Raw genomic sequence first — 21435 nt, 5'->3', positions numbered from 1 at the left:
CAAAAGAGAACAAGTATCTACAAAGACAGATAACCCCTTCCAAACTGTATTCTTGTTTCTACAGCTTCCAGGTGAAATCAGTCTTTGTAGTGGCTCACTTATCTGGCTGTAATACAAACTGGCACATAACTGAAGACATGGAGCAAATACATATATTCCATGAAGAATAAATGTGCCTCAGGTTGGTTTGTTTGTTTTTTAACAAAAATTGAACCAATAAATTAAAAAAAGCTTTTAACTGCCCTGAAGATTTACTTCCATAAATTTATTCATGGCTTTTTGTTTCCTTCTCATATTTAATAAAAATCAATAGTAGATCATTACCTGAAAACATGGACAACTGTTGTCAAGATGGTGTTCACTTTTCACAACACAACTAGCCAGGGAAGTCTTCAATGACCACTCCCCTATGTCTGTGCAGCTGTTGCCCAGAGCCTTCCTGGGCTGAACACACCAGGCCTCAGTTTTGCAATTGGAAGCCCTGGACCTGGCTAGCACTTGACCACCACTCAGGAATCCTTGACATGACACAAAACCCAAATAATCAAACCTTAGTGAACATCTGACTATAGATACCAAATACACCAGTAGAAGGAAAAAATCTAGAAGTAAGTCTGTAACACCAAGAATGTTGCCTAGAAAATTCAGTCAAAGACAAGAGACCGGAGAAGGAATGTCAAGTGAGGAATAGTACTTAAAGTCCTTTTTCACTTTTCAGGAAATGGACATCTATGTTTCTGTGATCTTAACTTGGACTAAATTTAAAAAAAATGACACAACTTTAACTGTAGAACAGAATGCTTTCCTTAATGTTGATATAACTCAGCATGCACAAGTAGATTGTTCGTATTTTTGTAAGTGACATTTAATGGGGTTTGTGCCGCTCTGTTACTCTTCCTTCCATATTAGATCTTCAGTAAATCACTAAATGCGATCTTCAATAAATCATTTCCCCAGGTATGCCTCTGGAAACACTGTTAATAAAATTCAAAATCATTTCTGCAAATAAGGAAAATCTAGTTTCCTGATATAACCATTAAAAACACAAAAGTTTACTGAAGTGCATCCACAGGTAGAAGACATTGCTTTCAGATACATTTCTTTTGGTGAACAGATAAAGCTATTGAGAGACAAGAATACATGCCAAATATTTACCATATTAGTTTATTTTTAGATGGTTTGTTAATTTGATAAACTATTCTTTCTATACCTCCAATTGGTATAAACTAATTTCAGATTATACTTTCAAATATTACACATATCACAACAAAGCTCAAGAACTTTACTAAAAGCTGTAAGATTTTCCGTCTATGTATCAGTGTACTATTTATAGAGCCCATCCTACAAGTTGACTAAATATACAGTGTTGGGCATAAAAGCCGCCTGATCTCCCAGTAGCATGGCCCAGAATTCTTTTTTGGAAAATACTCTTTGATAGGATATAGAAAAATGTTGTAAGCTTTACATAAATCACAGTACAAGCAGACAAGCAAGCGCCAGTCCAAATATTTTTGAGCCTATGACAATAAATCTAATTAGCCTATTAAGTTCGTGGATACCTGCCACAAATCACTCAGTGAAACACTCCAGAAATTCTCAGTATAGTATCCAGGCAAAATGGTTAAATTTCCAGGAGTGTGATTATACTTCAACAATTGACACAGTCAATTCCTGTTCATTGCCTTATTTCACAGAATCACAGAGTGGTTGAAGTTGGAAGGGACCTCTGGAGGTCATCTGCTCCAGCCTCGCTGATCAAGCCAGGCCACCTAGAGCCAGCTGACCAGGACCATGTCCAGACAGCTTTTAAGTATCTCAAAGGAGGAAGACTCCACAACCTCTCTGAACAACTTGTGCCAGTGCTCAGTCACTCTCACAATAAAACAGTGTTTCCTGACGTTCAGATGTAATCTCCTGTGTTGGAGATTGCACACATTATCTCTGGTTCTGGCACTGGGCACCACTGAAAAGCACCTAACTTCTTTACACCCTCCCTTCAGGTACTGGCCGCCTCTTCTCCAGGCTGAACAGTCCCAGCTCTCACAGCCTCTCCTCCTAGAAGAGATACTCCAGTCCCTTAGTCATAGTTGTGGTCCTTCACTGAACTCTGTCCAGGCCATGTCTTTCTTGTATTGAGGAGCCCAGAACTGGAGACAATGCTCCAGGTGTGCTCTCACCAGTGCTGAGAAGAGAGAAAGGATGACCTTCCTTGACCTGCTTGCAATGCTTTGTCTAATGCCACCCAGGATACCATTCACTGCCTTTGTGGCATGAGCACATGCTTTGTATGAAACAGGATAGTGATGGCTACTCATAGTAACACCAACTTGTAGACCTCACACAAAATGGCTTACTACATAAAATACGGAGAATAAACCAGAGGATATGGATGTTCTAATGTATAATTAGGACTTAATTAGCTGGTGAAGTGGCTCATATGACTCTTAAAAATGAGCTGTATCAGTCTTCTAAATAGTTAGCAGACTAATTCAAAGCACAGAACCATAATTTCTCAGGGATTTGTGAGGAAAGTACAGCAGGAGACAGAGACACATCTGGACTAGCAGCTTGGCCTACTGAAGGGTTTCTTTCAGGTGTAAATGCACCTTGCATCCACTCTTGGATGCACAGTACACAGTGAAACGCATCACTGGTACAAGCAGCACAGCTTCCCCTCCTGTGGAACCAAAGTTAAAGTTGTGCACAGAAGCACTGTACATGAAAGGCAGACAAAGGTATCTACTGTACCAGAAAGAAAGTGTATCTTCTCAAAGCTTCCCAAGCAGTATGCTCCCTGTGCATGCACACAAATCTGTAGAAAAGTCTGCTTTGCATCACTCACAGATGTGTGGTAACACACCTAGGACCAAAACCTGGTGCAAATTTCCCACAGGTGATAAATATGCCATGTGACCATATGCTCCAAGACATTTAACAGACTGCACAAATAAAATCCTTCTTCCTTTATATTTTACTAGTCACTAAGGCATCAGACTGTCCCTCAAGTTCTCAGAATGCATTGGTAAACATTATTAGAAGGTGAAAAAAGCAGTAAAAGGCTCTTCAAATTCTGAATACAATCAATGCAAAGGAAATGACTGCAAATGAGAAGGTGAAAAGCACGTTTGCAAAGAGCAACTGCACCATAAAAGAGTTCACATTCCTCAGGGAAGATAGGAATAAGAATAAAATGACAGCAATGGCCGTGTAGTCCTCAATAATCTCAGAGTTGAGAAAAGTCTCAGCAGGAACCCAAACCTGCAGTTCCATTAAAAAGTAAACGAGTCAACGAAAAAACAGCAAGTGTACTAAAAGACTGAACTAGGCAAATCATGTGGTTTTGATTAACCTCAAACTTAAAAACAAAGACATTCAGAAAGTGGAAACTTAGTATAATTAAAAAGGTTGAATACAAAACAACACTACAAACAATTAAGGCAAGACCAAAAAAAACCAAAAGGGCACAGGAGACTGCATTAGTAAAAATCATCGGCAATAGTAAGAATATCACTACAGTTGTATAGTCTTGGACATAAAATGAAAGTTTACCTGCTACTCACTGGAGAGATTGGTAATATAAAAAGATATCAAAAAACATTTTCAAATGTGTGTTGGTTGGTTGGTTTGGGTTTTTTTGGTTGTTGTTTGTTTTTTTCAATCAAGCTTCATTAAAAACATCACCAGAACAAAGATGACTAATCCAGGCCAGAGAAAACAAAATCAGAGTATTCATGCAAAGTAAATGTTTCCAGAAAAGGACAGCTTTGAAGAACCTCATCTAGCATTTTATAAAACAATTCAAAGCAATTTTAATACCCTTGGCAACTGCATTTGAAAACTCAAAGACTGCAACCAAGTAGGACTTAATGAAAGACCATTAGATATAAATATGTATTTTAACTTTGACACGTCTTCAAATATTGTTTGACATGACATTATTAGAAGAAAATTTGACAATACTTGTCTGAAATTATCTTAAAACAGAGACAAAACCGACTGGATAACTAGACCCAAATGGAGTACTTAGCACTGCCAGAAATCAAGGACATGCTGAAGAAGGTTGAGAAGGGCAGGACCTAAAGGAGAACCTGGTCTTGGTTCTGTTCTTTACAACTATTTCATTGACTATCTTGATGAGGATCAGAGAAAATTCTTAGGAAATTTTCCCACTATATGAAGCTGAGATGGACAGCAAACACATTAAGTGATAGGATTAGAATTCAAAAAGATCTCAAAGAAAATGGAGAAGTGACTTGAAGAAAAGAGGATGAAGTTTTACAGGGATGTGTTACTGGAGAAACAGTTTGAGAAAAGTAAGTATGGAGAACAACTGGTTAACTAGCACTTCCTCAGAAAAGAAAGCAGAGGTTACATGCTGAATATGAATGAACACATAAATTTTGAAAAGTTCAAGAATAATGGTAGGAAAATGGATCCTGCTTCTCTACAAACCATTTCCTGACATCTCACTTCACCTCTAAAAGAATCATTAAAGAAATAGATGCAGGCTCATGCCTGGAGGGCAACTATGCTGTTAGCTTATTCTCATAGGCCTGTTTAACAAAGATCTTAATCCTGTACTCAACAGCAGACTGGCAAAACCAAATTATACAGATGAAAATTTTACATGGAAACAGGTACCTTTAGAATCTATTAATTTCCTTTTAGCAGCTGAGAGCATTATAAAAATCAGTTGATTTCATCTGAGTTTTGGCATGTGTTTCATTTACCTGCCAAGCATGTAAAATTATTAGGTTAGTTTGTGGATTGGGACTTGGGAGGCCAGAGAGGGTATCACAAACTCCGTAAAAATATTTTCTTTATTCAATATATAAGCCAATTACTCCTAGTTAGACTTTGCATGATCAAAACTATTCCATCACATTAAAAAAGTGCAATTTCATACAGCACTGTAAATCTCTCCCTCTCTCACTCTAGAACAGTTCTATCTGACAGTTGCTACAGTGCAAATCAGTAGTAGTCAAAAATAGTACTCGAAAATATATTCCTGTTTTTTAAAATAGGGGTTTTGTGAGCTCAAGTATAGCATATCACTTTTCAAACCTTCTTCTTACCACAGACATATTTCCTTGTGAATGTCTAAATATTAAGAACAAATTATTCCTAGAGGTCAAGAGTTAGGCTGGTTTTTTTAAACACAGAGAAAAGACTTGCCCAGAGTAAATATCCACATATGTAGTATATCTAGTTAAACAGAAAATCTGACTTATTAACATGAAAAGCCTTTGCTGTCAGATTTTTAAATACCAAGAAAAATTGTAAGCAATTGAGAACACTGGAGTACTTCTGGAGGGAACGGAATTATCTTCACACACAAATCCCAAAATATTCTAATTTACCTTTTTAAACTTTTTCTCCTCCTGATCTATCTTTATAAGAAAGCCAATCATGAAGATACAAATAACTTACTTAACAACTTTATTTCTTTACTTCCAAAAGAAAAAGGAAGATTAAATGGCATAAAAGAGCACAGAAGGGAAACTGCAAATATTTGAAATTTGATGGAAATACAATATAAAATAGATAAAACAGACTCCAATATGAATCTGCAAGCTGTGGTCCCCAATATTACAACGTAAGAAACTGCAAAAGACTGCTAAGTAGAAAATGTACATTTTACTTAATAATGGAAAGAGCTTTTTTTTCAATTTTTATCCCTTTTAGCTCAGAATCATCCACACTGGAAGAGACCTTGGGAGTTCCTCTAGTCCAATATGCTGCTTAAAACAGGGTCAGAATTGAATTTAGTTGAATCAGAAAGCGGTAAATTAGAAAACTAAAGGAATATGGGTCCAAAAAGCTGAGTAGACCACAATATCAAGAGTTTACAGCAGGATCTTCTGGTGATCATGATAACTGGGTATGCCCCTCTTCTAATAATAATGGGCTGCTAAAAATAATTGTTGTGAACCTGCAACAAAAAGGCTTCGACACTTCTTGTTTCACTGGCCATGTGATAGCATCACAAATCATCGTTTCTGCACTTCATCTGCTTATTTACGGGGAGACATAGCAAACTCCCTGTTTCAATGAACAAAGCAACCTCTGGGATATAGAGTCTTCAATAAAATATTCCCTGTCATATGCTTCAAAACACAGTGTTTCACTGAGCAAAGATCAAAAAGAAGAGAGGTCACCCATCCTTATCATGGTGACGTTTCTGTATTTTTCACTACAAAAACTTCAGTAGCATTTTACTCTGATAATATGAGAGCTAATTCTGACTCCTTTAAAATCAGAAAACTACAGAAATTTCCAGGACATCAACAGCTGAAGAAGATTCTGAAAAAAAAAAAGATCTCCTTAAAATTAGGAATCAATCTGAAGGATTTTTTTTTTTTTAACTAAGAAAAAACACATGAAAAAACCCACCTCTTTTTTTACATAAACATAAAAATAAAATCTGATGTGTTAAAATGTTTCAATTTTTTTTTTTAAGTTATGTGAAAGCACCTTGATTTTTCCTGCAAACTGACATATTTTCATGCTGAGAAACACCTGAAACACAAATTTGTATATCTATATTCTGATACAATCCTGGTAAAGAAAAAAAAAGTTTCAAAAATGTCCAGTTACACTGTTATTTCCAAGGTACTATATATAGAAAAAAATACATCAATACGAGAAATTATTAATCTTTTCTTCAAAGGGGTAATATATGCTTTGTTGACATTTTCTTTCCATTGGCATTTTAGTTACACTTTCTATTTTACAAAAAAACGCATTAAAAAGTAGTCTCTTCCATAGTGTATCTCTGTCTGAGGAAACTACTGAAGAAGAATACTAAGAAATTACAAATCAGAAAAATTTAACAATATACAGAACTTTGTACCAGAAGAAACTATAATATAATACAGATCCAGCTGTAAAACTAGCACACAAAATGAGTATTTGACCCAAGAATTCATTCACAAAATTCTAACAAGACTTTAATGGTAAGAAAGATACCTAGAAGCACATTTACATTCCATACAAATTTCTCATACAATTTAAAACCAATCCTCAATGAGCACTGTAGTTAATACTAACATAATTAATTGTAATCCTTTTAATTATTTGCAACTAGGAAGTATCTATATACTAATAATCATCATATCTTAACATTTTAGAAACATTCTAAGGATATATTACATCAATATTCATCAATATTTCTGGTTCTATAACACACATCCTTGTACTGTGAATTCTAAGATTCATCAAAAATTCTTAAGATATTTCACACAAAATAAGCAATTCAGTTAAGATTACTCACAGTCAAAAGCCTGCTTTATTCATATTTAGTCCTCCTCTGTATCAATATGCCATTCAGAAAGGGAAATGAATATGTTACAGAAGTGACTTGTTCAGTGGCATGCATGGCCAGCAGGAGTCAGAGAAACTATCAAATATACCTTTCCTACATTCAGTATTATCTATATCCCTTAATGCCACAGTTTGCAAAGCCAGTACAGAAATGCCCTTCAATACATATGAAGATGCAGACGTCAAAGTGTTAATATTAATGCTCATGTTTGTAATTCTAATACAAAGGATTATTTCCTCAATACAGACAAAAAAAGTGTATGTAGAGAAAGCAAAAGTTCTCTCATAATGTTACATTAACATACATAAGCAATTCCTTATATATCTAGAGAAAGAATAAACATACAGATTCTCATTTAAAGCTTCATGTATTTTCTAACTGTTGCAGAACTGACTATCTAATTCATGATTATTTGAATGCAGACTTTGGAATCAAACAATGGCATGTCTTGGATTAAAAGAAATGGAAGTTATTAATCTTTATAAATGTTTGGGTTTTTTTTTTAATTATCATGATGTTCAGTCCCAAGTATTTTTTTTAACTTTTGTCCTATTGTTTATCTCTCCTCATACGAGCATGATATCAACATGGCAAGTGATATTCACATATGTTTTTGATTGAAACACATTGGGAAAAGAGTAACAATCACACCACACTAGTGAAAGATTTTTATGCACTCCTATTCAAAAGATTGGAATTAACCTTTGAGTTGACCTTTGTGCAGCCTCTCTTGTTATATGATGGTTTCTGTTGTTTTCAGAACCTTCCTCTTGTACTGCTAAATAGAGGAAAGAAACGGTGACATTACTCAAAAACCGATTTCTTAACAGAAAATAAATATGCGTCCTAAACTAAAGGTAATCAATGCAGCTTCACTCATCAACAATGGATGAGATACACTCAGTATTGCAGGGAAACCCAAGAAGGAGTATTTTTTTTCTTTCAGATCTTTTCCCGAGGCATCTCCAAATACATTCCAGCAAGTTTTTACATATTATTTACCTCTCAAATAAGGAAGCGGACATTTGCCAACCTTTTAAACTGACCATACGAAATTTTTGTTCTTAGGCCATGTTTGAACACCAGGTCTGATTTTCGGTAGCTTTAAAAGTTTAGAAATTCTTGTTTCTTTGTACTTTAGTCTTCAAAAGGGACTTCATCCTTATACTTTTATCTATGTTACATCCAAAGAAGTGAAACTTGCCAAACTGTCAGTAAAACTGCCACAAATTTATTTTTCATGAAACAACATAAAGCACTTACTTCTGGGTAAATCAAGGTATCTAACAAAATTGTGTGGCCATAGTATGAAACAGTACCTTGAATGTTATCAAAATGTTAATATTCTTATATTTAAACATACAACTGCACATGAAGCTCTGTGCCATCTGTGAATGCACAGCAGGTTAAGATATATTGAAAAATCAGCAACCAAATTTTAACATAGACTACATGCCCTGGGTTTACTCAATGGCTGTCTATCAGACCAGGATATTACCTTCAGATGCCTAAGTTACATAGTGTGACCATTTGATAAGAGCCTTTGAAGAAGCATGGGAAAAACGAGCAAAAGCGAAGGAGAAAAACAAACAAAAAGTAATACAACAAGCACTAACTTTAGTTTTGTTGTTCCCTTGGCGTTCCCTCTAAGCCCTAATAGCAAGATGGGGTCTAAATAACGCATCTTTTTTCCTTTGGAACATCTCTAACATGCACATGTCCTCCCTGTGAAGACAGATGATTCAAGCATGTCCTCATCAGTTCACTTCTCAAGCAGTGTATTATCTTCCTTCCTCAAAAAATTACACACTGTTCCGCTTAAAGGAACCTTTGCAGCAGATGGGTGTATTCATTTTATCATTCCTTCCTTTCACCTCTGCACAGACCAACCCTTCCCCATTCCACAAGGACAGCTAACTCAGTCAGCCCCTCCCCTATGTAACACTATTTTTGTTTAATTTCTAATCCATAAGACTTGAGGTCTTTATTTCATATTGAAAGGGCTGGTGGTTTTTACTAATCATTTTTGCTAACTACCGGTTAGTTCCACCATGAGGAACTTATGTGCTTTTGCCCACAACCTAAGATAGACTTCTCATAGGGTTTTCTTCAAAGGTACTGCTGACAAAGTACTGGTTTTAATGCTGAGGTATCATTCCACGTGGTTTAAGACATGGTGTAATAACCAGCTGTTCAGTACACCTTGACTGCAAAGTACTGAAGGGAGGGATTTCTTTCCTGTACACAATAAAGCATATACTAAGGCTCTAACATAATACAGGCTGCTTAACATCTATTAGGCATTAATGCAACAAATGCAAGCATATAAAGATTCAAAAGCACTCTTGGAAATAGTGTTTTGCAGCTGTTTTCCACATACTCTTTATTAGGTATATTTAACTATCAGCCATAACTTTTAATTTTAAAATATTCAAACCAGAGGCAAACAAGAGACTACAGATACAACACAAAGCATAAAGAAAAAAAATACAGATTGCTTAAAGCCATCCATAGGTTGTATCAACAGCTGTGTCTGATAGGGGACTGCTGCTCCTTCACCTTGAATATTAGTTTGACCATGATGAACTGCAGACTCTGAGGATCACAGAAACATCAGAACCTCTGGAAGTTATCTAGTCTGAGATCTCACAGCAGGACAATCTCCAACACAAGGTTTTCTTTACTCGAGTCCAAAAACAAAGGAGGAAGTTTCCACCACCTTTCTGGGTACCTGTTCCAGTACTGCACTACTCTCCTAGCAAAGTTTGTTTTCCTCATGTCCAATCTGAATCTCTTTGAAACCGTAATTTGCAGTCATTGCTCTTTGTTTCAGCCTCTCTCACTAGCTAGAAGGGTTTAGCTTTATCACCTTTGTAACTCCTCTTAAAGTGGTTACTTATTTCACATCGAGAACTAATTCAACACCAGAACACAGCTCAGAACCTCCTTGGTTCTGTGACAGTTGCCAAATAAAAGAAATCAAATGGAAGGAAGAAAGAGGAGGTTTATATTGGATGATCATTTAACCTAGATTAAGAACTGAAAGTCAAGACACTGGCATTTGTTTGAAGGTTTGAACTGTGTCTAATTCTCTGGGTCAAGTTCACATGGCATGAAAACAAAAAGCATGATCATAAACACAGACTGAAGATATACTAGAGATAAGTTTCTAGATGTAAAGCACAAGTATTTATTTCCCAAATTCTTTGACTTTACTATATTTTCTGCCTAACAATCTGTTAGCTGTTTACCTGAACACTTTCTGCTACAATGCCTTGTGGAGCTTCATGTGACAAACAGGCCAGCAGACACACTGTTACATGAGATGGATAACATTCAAAGTTTAATTTTTCTTGGGAAATTAGGATAAAAATACAGTCTAAAATGAAGAGATCCTCTCTCCTAATTTAGTCCCCTCACCCCCACACAAGCACACACACAGACTCTTACCAGATTGTTTCAATTTTCACTCCACTTCTTTTTATTCTTCCTATTTTTTTTTTTGTGTAGAACAGCCAACTCTCTGGGAAAAATGCACTGAAAACTATGTGGGTTTGGAACTGGACAGACTCCTACTCATATTCTACGTATTTTGCTGCATTCCTCCTTTTTAGAAGTAAGCATAATAAATGTACCAGAACAAATTCATAAGTTCACATATTGCAAGTATCTGAAAGGTTGCGTTTTCTGTTTTCAGTGCATAATTTTCCCACTTTCCTAGATGTAGTCGATGTTGGGTGGCAATATTAAAGCCTCAGACAGATAAGACCAGCACTTACAACATTAGCACACCTGGAGTCATGGCATGTAAACTGACAGCAAACCTGTAATGCAACCTTTTAAAAGCTGATGTAGAGGGGAACCAAACTCCAACCAAAATGTGAAAGTTACTAAAGCTAGATTGAAAATAGTGTTGATAACACATTGTACTCCTTGTCAGTGGGGTTTCCTTCACCCCTTGCCATGGATCAAAACCACAATTTCAAAGTTTAAGTCACATAAACAACCTTTTGTGGCCCAAGTGTTTTCAGTCTGAATACAGACCCTCGCCCAGCATCCATACATAAATAAGGGCATATGTTACACAACTTATTGTGCTGCAAAGAGGGAGCCCACAGTTTACATTAACATTATGGTCCACATACATTAGTAATTTCTATTTTTATGTGAAAGGCTTTCTCAGGTGGTAGGAAAAAGATAAGGCAATGTGAAAGTCACTGTTTTTAAGGACAAGCATCTTTTAGGCAAATTGCCTCCTAGCCAGAATGATGCTCCTAGTCCCAGCTGTGTCCTTGTTTGTGTCTTTGCAATTGACATGATGCTAACAAAATCTATTTCTAACACTCACCTCTTCTCTCAGGAAGCAGCCAAGATCCAAATTAGATTAAGTACGTTAATGTTTTTTACTTTTTTAAAAAAGAACAAAACTTGATATTTGACCCAAATAATCAACTATGTTCTAGCTTTAATGCCCTCACACTATTTCCAACCTGATTCTGACTGCAGAAGAGGCACACACACAGCAGACTATTACTGAGACAATCACAATACCATTATAAATTTTGCATGGTGGGAGAAGCGAAAGCTTACCTTTTGACCAAGTTTTCCTTAGCTGAAGAAGAAAACAGAATTATAAGGAAGAAGCAAAAGGAACCCACAAATATACGGAGGAAAAGAAAGTGAGACGATATGCACTGAAATTTATGTCTAATTTTATGTCTATGTATATATCAGCATAACATGTCCACAGTATTACCTCTACATTTTACTGTGATACACTACACTACCTTTCCAACCTCCACACTTTGTTCAAGCAGATAAAACTAGTAGAGGATTTAGAAAGCAAAAAATCTCCTTCATGAAGTAGCTGACTTGAAGTGCATACTTGAAGGTTTTATACTTTAAAAGTTCGAAGACAGATATATCTAAGCAATTTTGACTTTATACACAGTTTTTGAGTGACATCAAGTCTGCCATCTTCTTAAGACTGTTATATGGATAGATATAATTAAAAGGAAAGTCCCAAAAAGAAAGAGATCATTTTGCAGGACTAAACGTCTTGTATGAGGAAGAAGAAAGTTCAAAGTCTGTAAAAGAAATGTGGTTTGATTAGCAAAATCCTAGACATTCACAGGGATAGAACAAGCTAGGAGAATGTAAACAAAGGTGATGTCTGGGCAGAGCACCAAAAAGTTCATGCTGGGCATCCAAGCTTACCCCAACGAGTGCCCCACCAGCCAAGCACAGAAGGGCACTGAATGAAGAGTCTGGGCCCCTCAGTTCAGGAAGGACAGGGAACTGCTGGAGAGAGTCCAGCACAGAGCCATGAAGAGTGAAGCATCTCCCTTATGAGGAAAGGCTGAGGGAGCTGGGTCTCTTTAGCTTGGAGAAGAGGAAACTGATGGGTGACCTCACTAATGTTTATAAATATATAAAGGGTGAGTGTCAGGAGGATGGATCTTCTCAGCAATGATAGGACAAGGGGCAATGGGTACAAACTGGAACGCAGGAGGTTCCACTTAAATGTGAGAAGAAACTTCTTCACAGTGAGGGTGACAGAACACTGGAACAGGCTGCTCAGGAAGCTTGTGGAGTCTCCTACTCTGGAAACATTCAAAACCTGCCTGGACACCTTCCTGTGTAACCTCATCTAAGTGTTCCTGCTCTGGCAGGGGGATTGGACTAGATGATCTTTCGAGGTCCCTTCCAACCCCTAACATTCTGTGATTCTATGATTCTGTGAAGAGTCTCCTCTCACACAGCAGTAAAGCACAACAAATATAGCACATACGGGAAAGAAAAATCACTGTCAAAGATGGGGTAAAAGATATCTCAATTAAATGGGTCTTTTTTTTCTTATTCTCATATAACCCACATTCTTTTGGAGTTAATGAGACATGATAACAAAATTCAGGTAGCCTTTCAAGCAGAACCTCTATGATCAACTCTGTGTAAGAGACACTGAAGTCTGACACTGAAACTGAAAAGTGAAACAAGTATTTTACTGGAACACACTTTAAACCAGATTTCAAATCTATCCCAAAACTGACAACTTGACATTATGCAAGCAGCATATAGTAGCTCCAGAAGACAATTTGAAAGAGAAGTCCTCCTCCAAGCAGCAAAAGCCAAATACAAGTCAATTGCCAGCACTGTCTAGAGACACATATACAGCAACACTGTTGTATGGTGACAATTCATCAAATATTTCTAGAAACGAGATCAGCCTGTGGCACATACTTGTGTACACAGAGGCAGAAGCAAAACATTTCCCAACAGGTGCAGAGCCTTTAGAAACCTGCACTGGGTAGCTAAAATGAATTCAACTATACTTTGGACAAATACTTTGGGGACAAGAGATTTAACTTGTATACTTAATTGCATCTGTATAACTGCAGGCATACTACATAATGTCAACCTAAACCTCTCTGATGTCAATCAGAGGGCAAAGTCAAGAAGTTAGTGATGGCCTGCAACATTGCACAAAAGTAATTTTTAAAAAATACCAATTATACATGCATTTTTCCCAGGTTACTTGAGATAGACAACACTCAGTCTCACTGTAGTTAATTTGTCTTTATAATTTGTAATTTTTAATTTCACATGTATTAAAAAATCCAAAGATGTCCTATAAATAAGTGCTAGCATAGAGTCACTGAAATAAATAAATAAAACCATACATTTGGCAAAAGTTTTTCATTGAAATACTTTGATATACAAAATACAGTAAAATAAGAAACCAAAAGTAGCAATACACAGACTTCAAGTGTGCTTGTTTCCTTGCAGATAACCACAGTATAACACACCTGGTAACCACAGGGCCAGATTTCTCCAAACACATTAAAAATAACAAAACAAAACACACACACAAACAACAACAACAACAACAACAAAAAACCACAAACAAAAACAAAACAAAAAAAAAACCCAACCAAACAAACAAAAAAAACCCACTAGATAAGAAGAGCAAATAGTTTGACATGTTTGTGAGGAATTTCCAGAAGTCATGGGAAAATACCTGTGGACAAAGCCTGCAGAAATCCATACAGGGATTTCACACGTATCCCAGAGCACAAATCACCTACATAAAAGCAGTAAACCCACCACCCCTTTAGGACACACAGGGCTTACTGGGCATTCTCAGACCACCCCTGTGGTTTATGCCCAGTAAGTCTTGCGCTGGACAGATAGTCAGACTTCAGGTATTTCAGATTCACTGAGCACACGTCACACTATGTCCACATATGCACTTCTGTCTGGAAGCATTGCAACTTCAATAATAAAATCCATTCTTTCTCTGGCAATAGAGCTTCATCTCATTGGCAATGAGAGAAGCATCTGGTAGGCTTATTCATCTTCTACTTTTTTTAAATAATTATGGGAATCATATTTCGTGGGGCAACCATCAGTGGGACTAACACAAGATCAATGCGAGACTTATTTTATAATGCCTTTAAAAATCAAAATGTTAACTGCTTTGGTTACAAGTCTGTCCTCTATTCAAAGCTCCATCTTATTCTGTGAGAATTCATTTGATAGCCTTTAATCTTTGGCAAGGAATTTCTCAAATGCTCTAGGTAAGTTTGTGGCATTAGATCAATTTTCCTCATCTGGAGCACTGACAGGATAGATAACAAAGTCAGCATTTCTTAAAAACCCTACAGTTTCTTTAAACAAATTCACACTGACTCCCTTTCATCAAAGTTATGCTTTTCCTGGTGTTTTCTCACACGTGCTCCAAAAGTAAATTTAAACAATCTACAAACTACTGTTACATATACTGACTTACAGTTTCCAGGGTGGAGAATAATAAATGTTAAGTCAATAAAAGATAAAGTGGTAAACATTGAAAGTCTCACTTGAGTCTTCACTTTGGAATATATTTACACGCACAAAGACAAGGCACCTCACATTCCTTAAATGAAGTTTAACTTGGTGTTTCCACAGCAGGGACAGAAGGAAGCATTCCATGCAGAGAAAGACTCATTTGAGGTAAGAAAGTTTAACATTTTGTTACAATTGTACACCAGTTAAAGACTCCAACGAGAATGTAACTCTAACTGATAAACAACATATCTATCTGTACTAACTTTTCCAGAACATATGAAGACTGTGACTATAGCCAAAATGTAATGAATATATGAAATGACTACATCCATGTATTTGAATAATGATATATCAGTTTTGGTCAGCATGGTAAAAACCTGTTTCTCTGTTTATCCCAAGGCCAAAAATGTTTCTTTCTAGTACACTATTTACCTTGAGTCCCCATCCCACTCCAAAGGAAATGATTTCATTGCCACCAGGCTCTTGTTTATTTTAGGAGAGTTTGTAGATTGGTGGGGATGAGGGGGAGAAATACATCATCCATATAAACAAACCCCATATGTTTTCCATGGCTGCTTGAAACCCTTGCAGAAAAGGTTAAGCATATTTTCAGGTCAACCTTTAGGAAAGCTCCTTTATTTGCTCAGACCAGAAGTTTAGAGATTCCAGCCTGAGAAAATAAAACTAAGCTTAATTGTTTTCTGTTTTATTTACTTAGGTTAGATTTCTCATACCAAGGACAACCAGAAGCACAAGTGAATGCATATTTGTTCCTTAACATGTTTGGTTTAATTCTCAGGGACAGATTAGATACAAGAATACTTTAAAAAGGCTCTTCGTTTGATTTGTGACATTTTTTTCCTAATTTAACACTGAATACCTTACAAAAAGATTAATTCAGGCACAGTATTTCAGCTGCAGTATGCCACTTGAACTACCTTGGTTCCATCCCCTTCCTGAAATGGCCTACTTTCTGCCTTACTTTTTTTCCCCTCACTGTGAAATTTCAGAATTATCCAAACCAGTGAACCATATACAACACTACTTTTATAAATCAGCCTAAACTACACATGGCCTATGCAGATCAAATTTTGTTTCTGTATTCATTGTTTGTGTTTCCTATTCCTTGAAACTTCTCAGCCTTCAAATGACAAAGGCAAGCCAACAGCCGACACCATTCAAGGCCAGGATGAGGCTCTGAGCAACCTGATCCAGTTGAAGATGTCCTTGCTCATTGCAGGGGGCTTGGACTAGATGACCTTTGATGGTCCTTTCCAACCCAAACTATTCTATGATTCTGTGATCTGACCTTAATGGCTGACCTAAGGGCTATCCTATAAAATCCACATTCCCAAGTCAAATAATATTGCATCATTTATTTACTTGAGAACTCAAAGTTTTCAAAATTTGGCAGTGCTACTACAGTAGCCCAACACATTTTATGCAAGGTATAATGATGACAAAGAACTTCAACAAACAGAAAATATAAATAACATTTTCCCCTTTGTATTAAAATTGCATGAATTGGTATAAAAATTTGCATAAAGATTCCTTCCTTTGCCTTTCACTGGTAAAGTCTTTGATAACATGATCATTCCAGACAATTAAAAATATGCCCCATTCCTACTTACTGTGCTTCACATTACACTTTTTACCCTAGAGAAGTGGTTCTATTGTATACAGATAACCCAAAAATGGCAATAATTCAAAGTACTTATTTTCAGAAAACAAAGATTGTATTTTACAATATCCTCCCACTGTTCTTGTGGCAGAGTCAGCCTAGAAATCAAACACTGACACACATTTTGCAGTTGATTCTCATTTCTTGTCAACCACATGATCATTTAAATGCTAAAATTCTATTTCAACTGAAGAAAAAATAACCCCACGTGAACAAGTCTCAAAGTCATTGATTCTAAGAAAGACAAACAAAACACACAAAGTCAAAGGAATCAAATTTTGTTGTCTTCAGAGCAGTTCTTAACAGATTTAAATGTGTTTGGATTTCTGCCCAAAACGGGTACATACTATTTCATCTTCAGATTTGTTAAGAAAATTTCCATACAACTATCTCAGGATGAAATTTGTTCACCATGAGGGTGGTGAGACACTGGCACAGGCTGCCCAGAGAAGCTGTCAGTGCCCCATCCCTGGAGGTGTTCAAGGCCAGGCTGGACACGGCTTTGAGCAACCTAGTCCAGTGGAAGGTGTCCTTGCCTATGGCAGTGGCCTTGGAACTAGACAATCTGTAAGGTCCCTTACAACACAAACCATTCCGTGATCCCATGAAATTCCTGAAAAAAATGCCTCTCAGGTACACTGGAGAAAGAGACCTACTTTGTTCATTCTGTTTTTCACATCGTATACATTAGACTATTAATGTAATTATACTCTCTACCAAAATTAGAAAACCTAACCTTTGCACTTCAGATGCTGTTTAAAGTCCAGTAGTGTAAATATATGCAAATACATGTTTATATCTAAATATAAACTTCTGAAGTATACATAGCAATAAGTGTTATATATGTGCATACATGTGTATATTATATATTATTTACCTATAAAAGCACCATATGAAGATGTAGAGATATGGTGGGTTTACACATATATAAAGACATGCATATATAAATATATATACGCATACACACATAACCTCTCCACTTTAACATCCTACTCTGGCCTATATATGCTCTACTCTGCAAACTTTGAGAAAATTTAGTTCAATTTAACATACATTTTGAGCAGCACTGCATTAAGTTGTTGTATAAATCTGCGCAGAATAAGGGTCACAAATATCTTGACTCAGGTATACCCACATTACCACAGAAGATCCTCTCTGTAAACAGATCATCTGATACTGATAGTGAAGAGAATCCAGCACAATCCTAAAAATAAAGTTGTGTACAAGAGTACTGCTTAAGTATTTCACAGCACACCACAGAGTTGATTTTAGCAGTCTAACATGACAGCCAAAGAAAAAAATCACATTTTTCTCACCTTATACACTGCCTAAACAACCCAGATGAGACAGAGACTTGGGGACAAAATTGTTAGCTGGTAGGCCACTACTTTACAGACCTAAATAAACTTGCAAACAGTGTGAGATTTCAATAAAATATTATTTACAGTATAGTCTCCTGCTTGATTGCGATAGCCAGATACATCTTACAAAATGAACAGTAAGCAATTCTTAAAATCTCTTCAGTAAAAGAGAAAATCATTAATCTACACCACACAGAAAGTTACCTCATAACAGTTCTAATTATCATTTAATATTTTCAAAGAGGCTCCCTGCCACTACACTGAGTAACTTTGTATATACAAACCATCCCCTCATGTTTAATGAAACAATGTGTGTTAGCGAAGTCGTGTATACAGACATACTTGGAGGTTTAAGCTTAAAACAGAGATTCTGAGAACTAAATAACATACAAATTAAGCTGCAGAGTGGAGGAGGCACAGGCCACCACCTGGAAAGAAAGAAGAAAAAAAACACCACACACACACACACACACACACACACACACACACACACACACACACACACACACACACACAACCAAACACATCAGACAAGAAAAAAACACCCACACACCACAAAGCCTATCTTTCTTCCAGTTTTCCCTTTCTTTGCACCACTTCCTTCTCAACAGCCTTGGAAAAGCAAACATTTGGGCTCTGAGAAACTGTGACTAGAAAAAAGTTCTTCATCCAAGCGTGCCCTGCAGACAAGCACCTAAATGATTCTCTCTTTTATGTAGTCAGAAACCGCAAAAAATTGAAGCATTCAAAAATTTTATGTCAGCTCTTACTCAAACAAGTCTGACTTTTGAGCACAAGCCAATGCATTTTATTTTCTTCAGACAATGGTACATTGTTAGGAAATTAGGATTAGACTCAAGTTTATAGTAAACCCATGAAATTAACAAACTACTCAAGCACAAAAATATAAACAATGCATGCAACAATCTTAATGTTTCCATTATTGCTAGCATAACAACTTATGAACAGTGAAATATTAAAACTATCTAAGTTGTTTCTGATGCATATGTAACCAAGTAACAAGTTTTGGCCTAGCTTTGAAAAGAAGTATGGTAATGTTAAACAGAAGGGTACATCTTTCTTCAGAACTTAATTTAAGAAAGAAGATAACCCTTAAACTAAGAAAAATAGAAAATTTAGAAATGAAGATGCATATATTATTTCATACTTTTTTGAAAATATTTCATTAGTTCCTCTTAAAAAAGATCAAATAAAGAGAATATTCTGCTATCCAGTTGATGTGATGTACAAACAGATGTAAGATAAGGCTGTCAACTTAAAAAAAAAAAAAAAAAAAAGCCTAAAAAATCCCTGTCTGAAATTATTTTACACCAGAAAAAAACAAGGGGGGAAAAAAGCCCAACTTGTTCCAATATAACCATCCTAAATATTTAGGGGTTGGGTTTTTTTAACTTGGTCTTTGCAAGCACTCTGACACTTTTATGTGGGTCTTCCACACAGCAAACACTGATAAAGTAGAACTTCATTTTAGTTTACAACATGATTGTAAACACAGAAATCGGAAAAGGCAAAGGACAGCTGACGTTCAGATGCAAGAAACGTGTATTTTAGCGTGTTGCGCGAATTTTACCAGACTCCTGGTGACTTGTGCCTAGCGATGCCACCGCTTCAGAGGACCAGCGGCGAGTGCCACCCCCGCAGCGGTGCCACCTTTGTTCCCGGGGCCAGCGCTCCCCACTCTGCCACCGAGGGACCCACCGCCGCCCGCAGCTGCTGCCAGCGAGGGCTGACTCAGTCCCCTCCTGCGCCGCGGCCACCTGCCAGCTCCCGGGGTTGGCACCCAGCGCCAGCCCGCACCGCAGAGCCCTCTGCCCCCAGCGCGGCGCCCACCCCCGCGGCCCAGCGCCGTCCCACGGGCCGGCAGTTCCGGGCCAGGGCGCTGCCCCCCCGGCCCCAGCTCACGGCTGTGCCGGGCTGCCCGCCACCGGGCAAGGAGTGCGAAGCGCTGCGCGCCGCTTTGAATCCTGGGCTCTCGGGGTTGGTTTTTCCTTGTTGCTGTTTGCTTTTTTTTTTTTTTTTTTAGTGGAAAGTTTTCTCTCCCAGCAGAGGCCGGGACAACGCGTAAACTGCCCCAGGGCGCCGCGCTGCCATCGCAGCTGACAGGTTTCTGCCTCCCCCTCTTCTTCCGCGGCATTAAAAAGCAGGCAGATAGATCCGGCTGGGGTTTGTTTTTAATAACAGCTATTAGTACAGCTAATTGCATCCATTGCCAACAAAATGAAAGTCAAGCTCGCAAGTGAGCATCCTGCACCAAGCCTCTTCGGCGATGGGGGGGACAGAGGAAGAGCGGGGTGCCGGGGTGAGGGAAGCGGGGCCAGCAGCAGAGGAGACGAAAACGCAGAAAAGTTAAGATCGGTCTCGTTAGCCCCGGAACCGAGCCGCCGGGAGGCCGGGGAGAGGAAAGTTCACAGCCACCAGCTGCGCCTACGGGCAGCGGATTCGGGGGGCGGCGGGAGGTTGGGGTTCTTATTACCTTCTGGTCGACGATGGAGCAAGCCATTTCCCGGACATGGGCGAGACTGAAGTCCCCCGAGGAGTCCTGCAGCAGCAGCACCGGCTCCCGGCTCAGCCCGATCTGGAGGTGGAAGGCGACGCCGCCCCCGGCAGCAGCCCCCGGCGGCGGCAGCGGGCTGGGCGGCCGGATCAGCGGAGTGGTGCTCATCGAAAACTTCCCGCCGGAGCCGCCGCCGGAGCAGAGGGGTCAGGGACGGAAGGGGGGAGCCGGGCGCCGCGGCGAAAAGTTTGCGGCCGCCCCGGAGGCGCCTGGCGAGTTCCCCCGCGAAGTTTCAGGGAAGTCCCGCCGAGCGCCTCTTGGGTGAAAATGGCGAGGGGGACGAGGGGGAGGGGGCAGAGGACCGGGGAGGATGCAGACAGGAAAAGGCGGCGAGAGAGACGCGCAGGGCGACGGGGGAACCCAGCCCAGCGCCGCCGAGGTGGTGCCGCCGCTCCGGCTGTTGGCGCTGTGCGCGGCGCGGGGGCGGGACGGGCCGCGCCCTCCACCGGGACGGGCCCGCCGCCCGGCTGGGACGGGCCGAGTCGGGGTCGGGCCGCGCCGCTCCGCCACCAAACGGCGGCCGCGTCCCAACAGGCGGTAGGGGCCGACTAGCCCATGCGGGGTCGGCTGGTTCCCTTTCGGCGGGGCTTCACCTCAGCCGTCTCTGGTCTCTGCCCGGCCGAGTGAGTGGGCTGCCGTGCCGGGGAGGGGAGAGCCTCCTCTTCTT

General features: G+C 38.8%; 1 protein-coding gene across 5 annotated transcripts in view; it reads right to left on the bottom strand.

Moving 5' to 3' along the window:
* Positions 1-21162, bottom strand: part of PRKD1 (protein kinase D1) — a 136847-nt gene extending 115685 nt beyond the window's left edge. For 2 of the 5 annotated variants that reach the window (XM_082058856.1, XM_082058857.1), the window contains exon 1: positions 20688-21162. In XM_082058856.1, the coding sequence (XP_081914982.1) occupies positions 20688-20876 (189 nt within the window). In that variant the 5' untranslated portion in view covers positions 20877-21162. Of the gene's footprint in view, positions 1-19912 lie in introns of all 5 variants that reach the window. The other 3 variants (XM_082058854.1, XM_082058855.1, XM_082058858.1) reach the window with 3 other exon arrangements.
* Between the last annotated feature and the right edge of the window lie 273 nt (positions 21163-21435).

This window comes from Streptopelia decaocto, assembly GCF_964273445.1.
Source record: "Streptopelia decaocto genome assembly, chromosome: 7".
NCBI classification, from domain to species: Eukaryota; Metazoa; Chordata; class Aves; order Columbiformes; family Columbidae; genus Streptopelia; species Streptopelia decaocto.
This window is presented reverse-complemented; position numbering and strand designations above follow the sequence as displayed.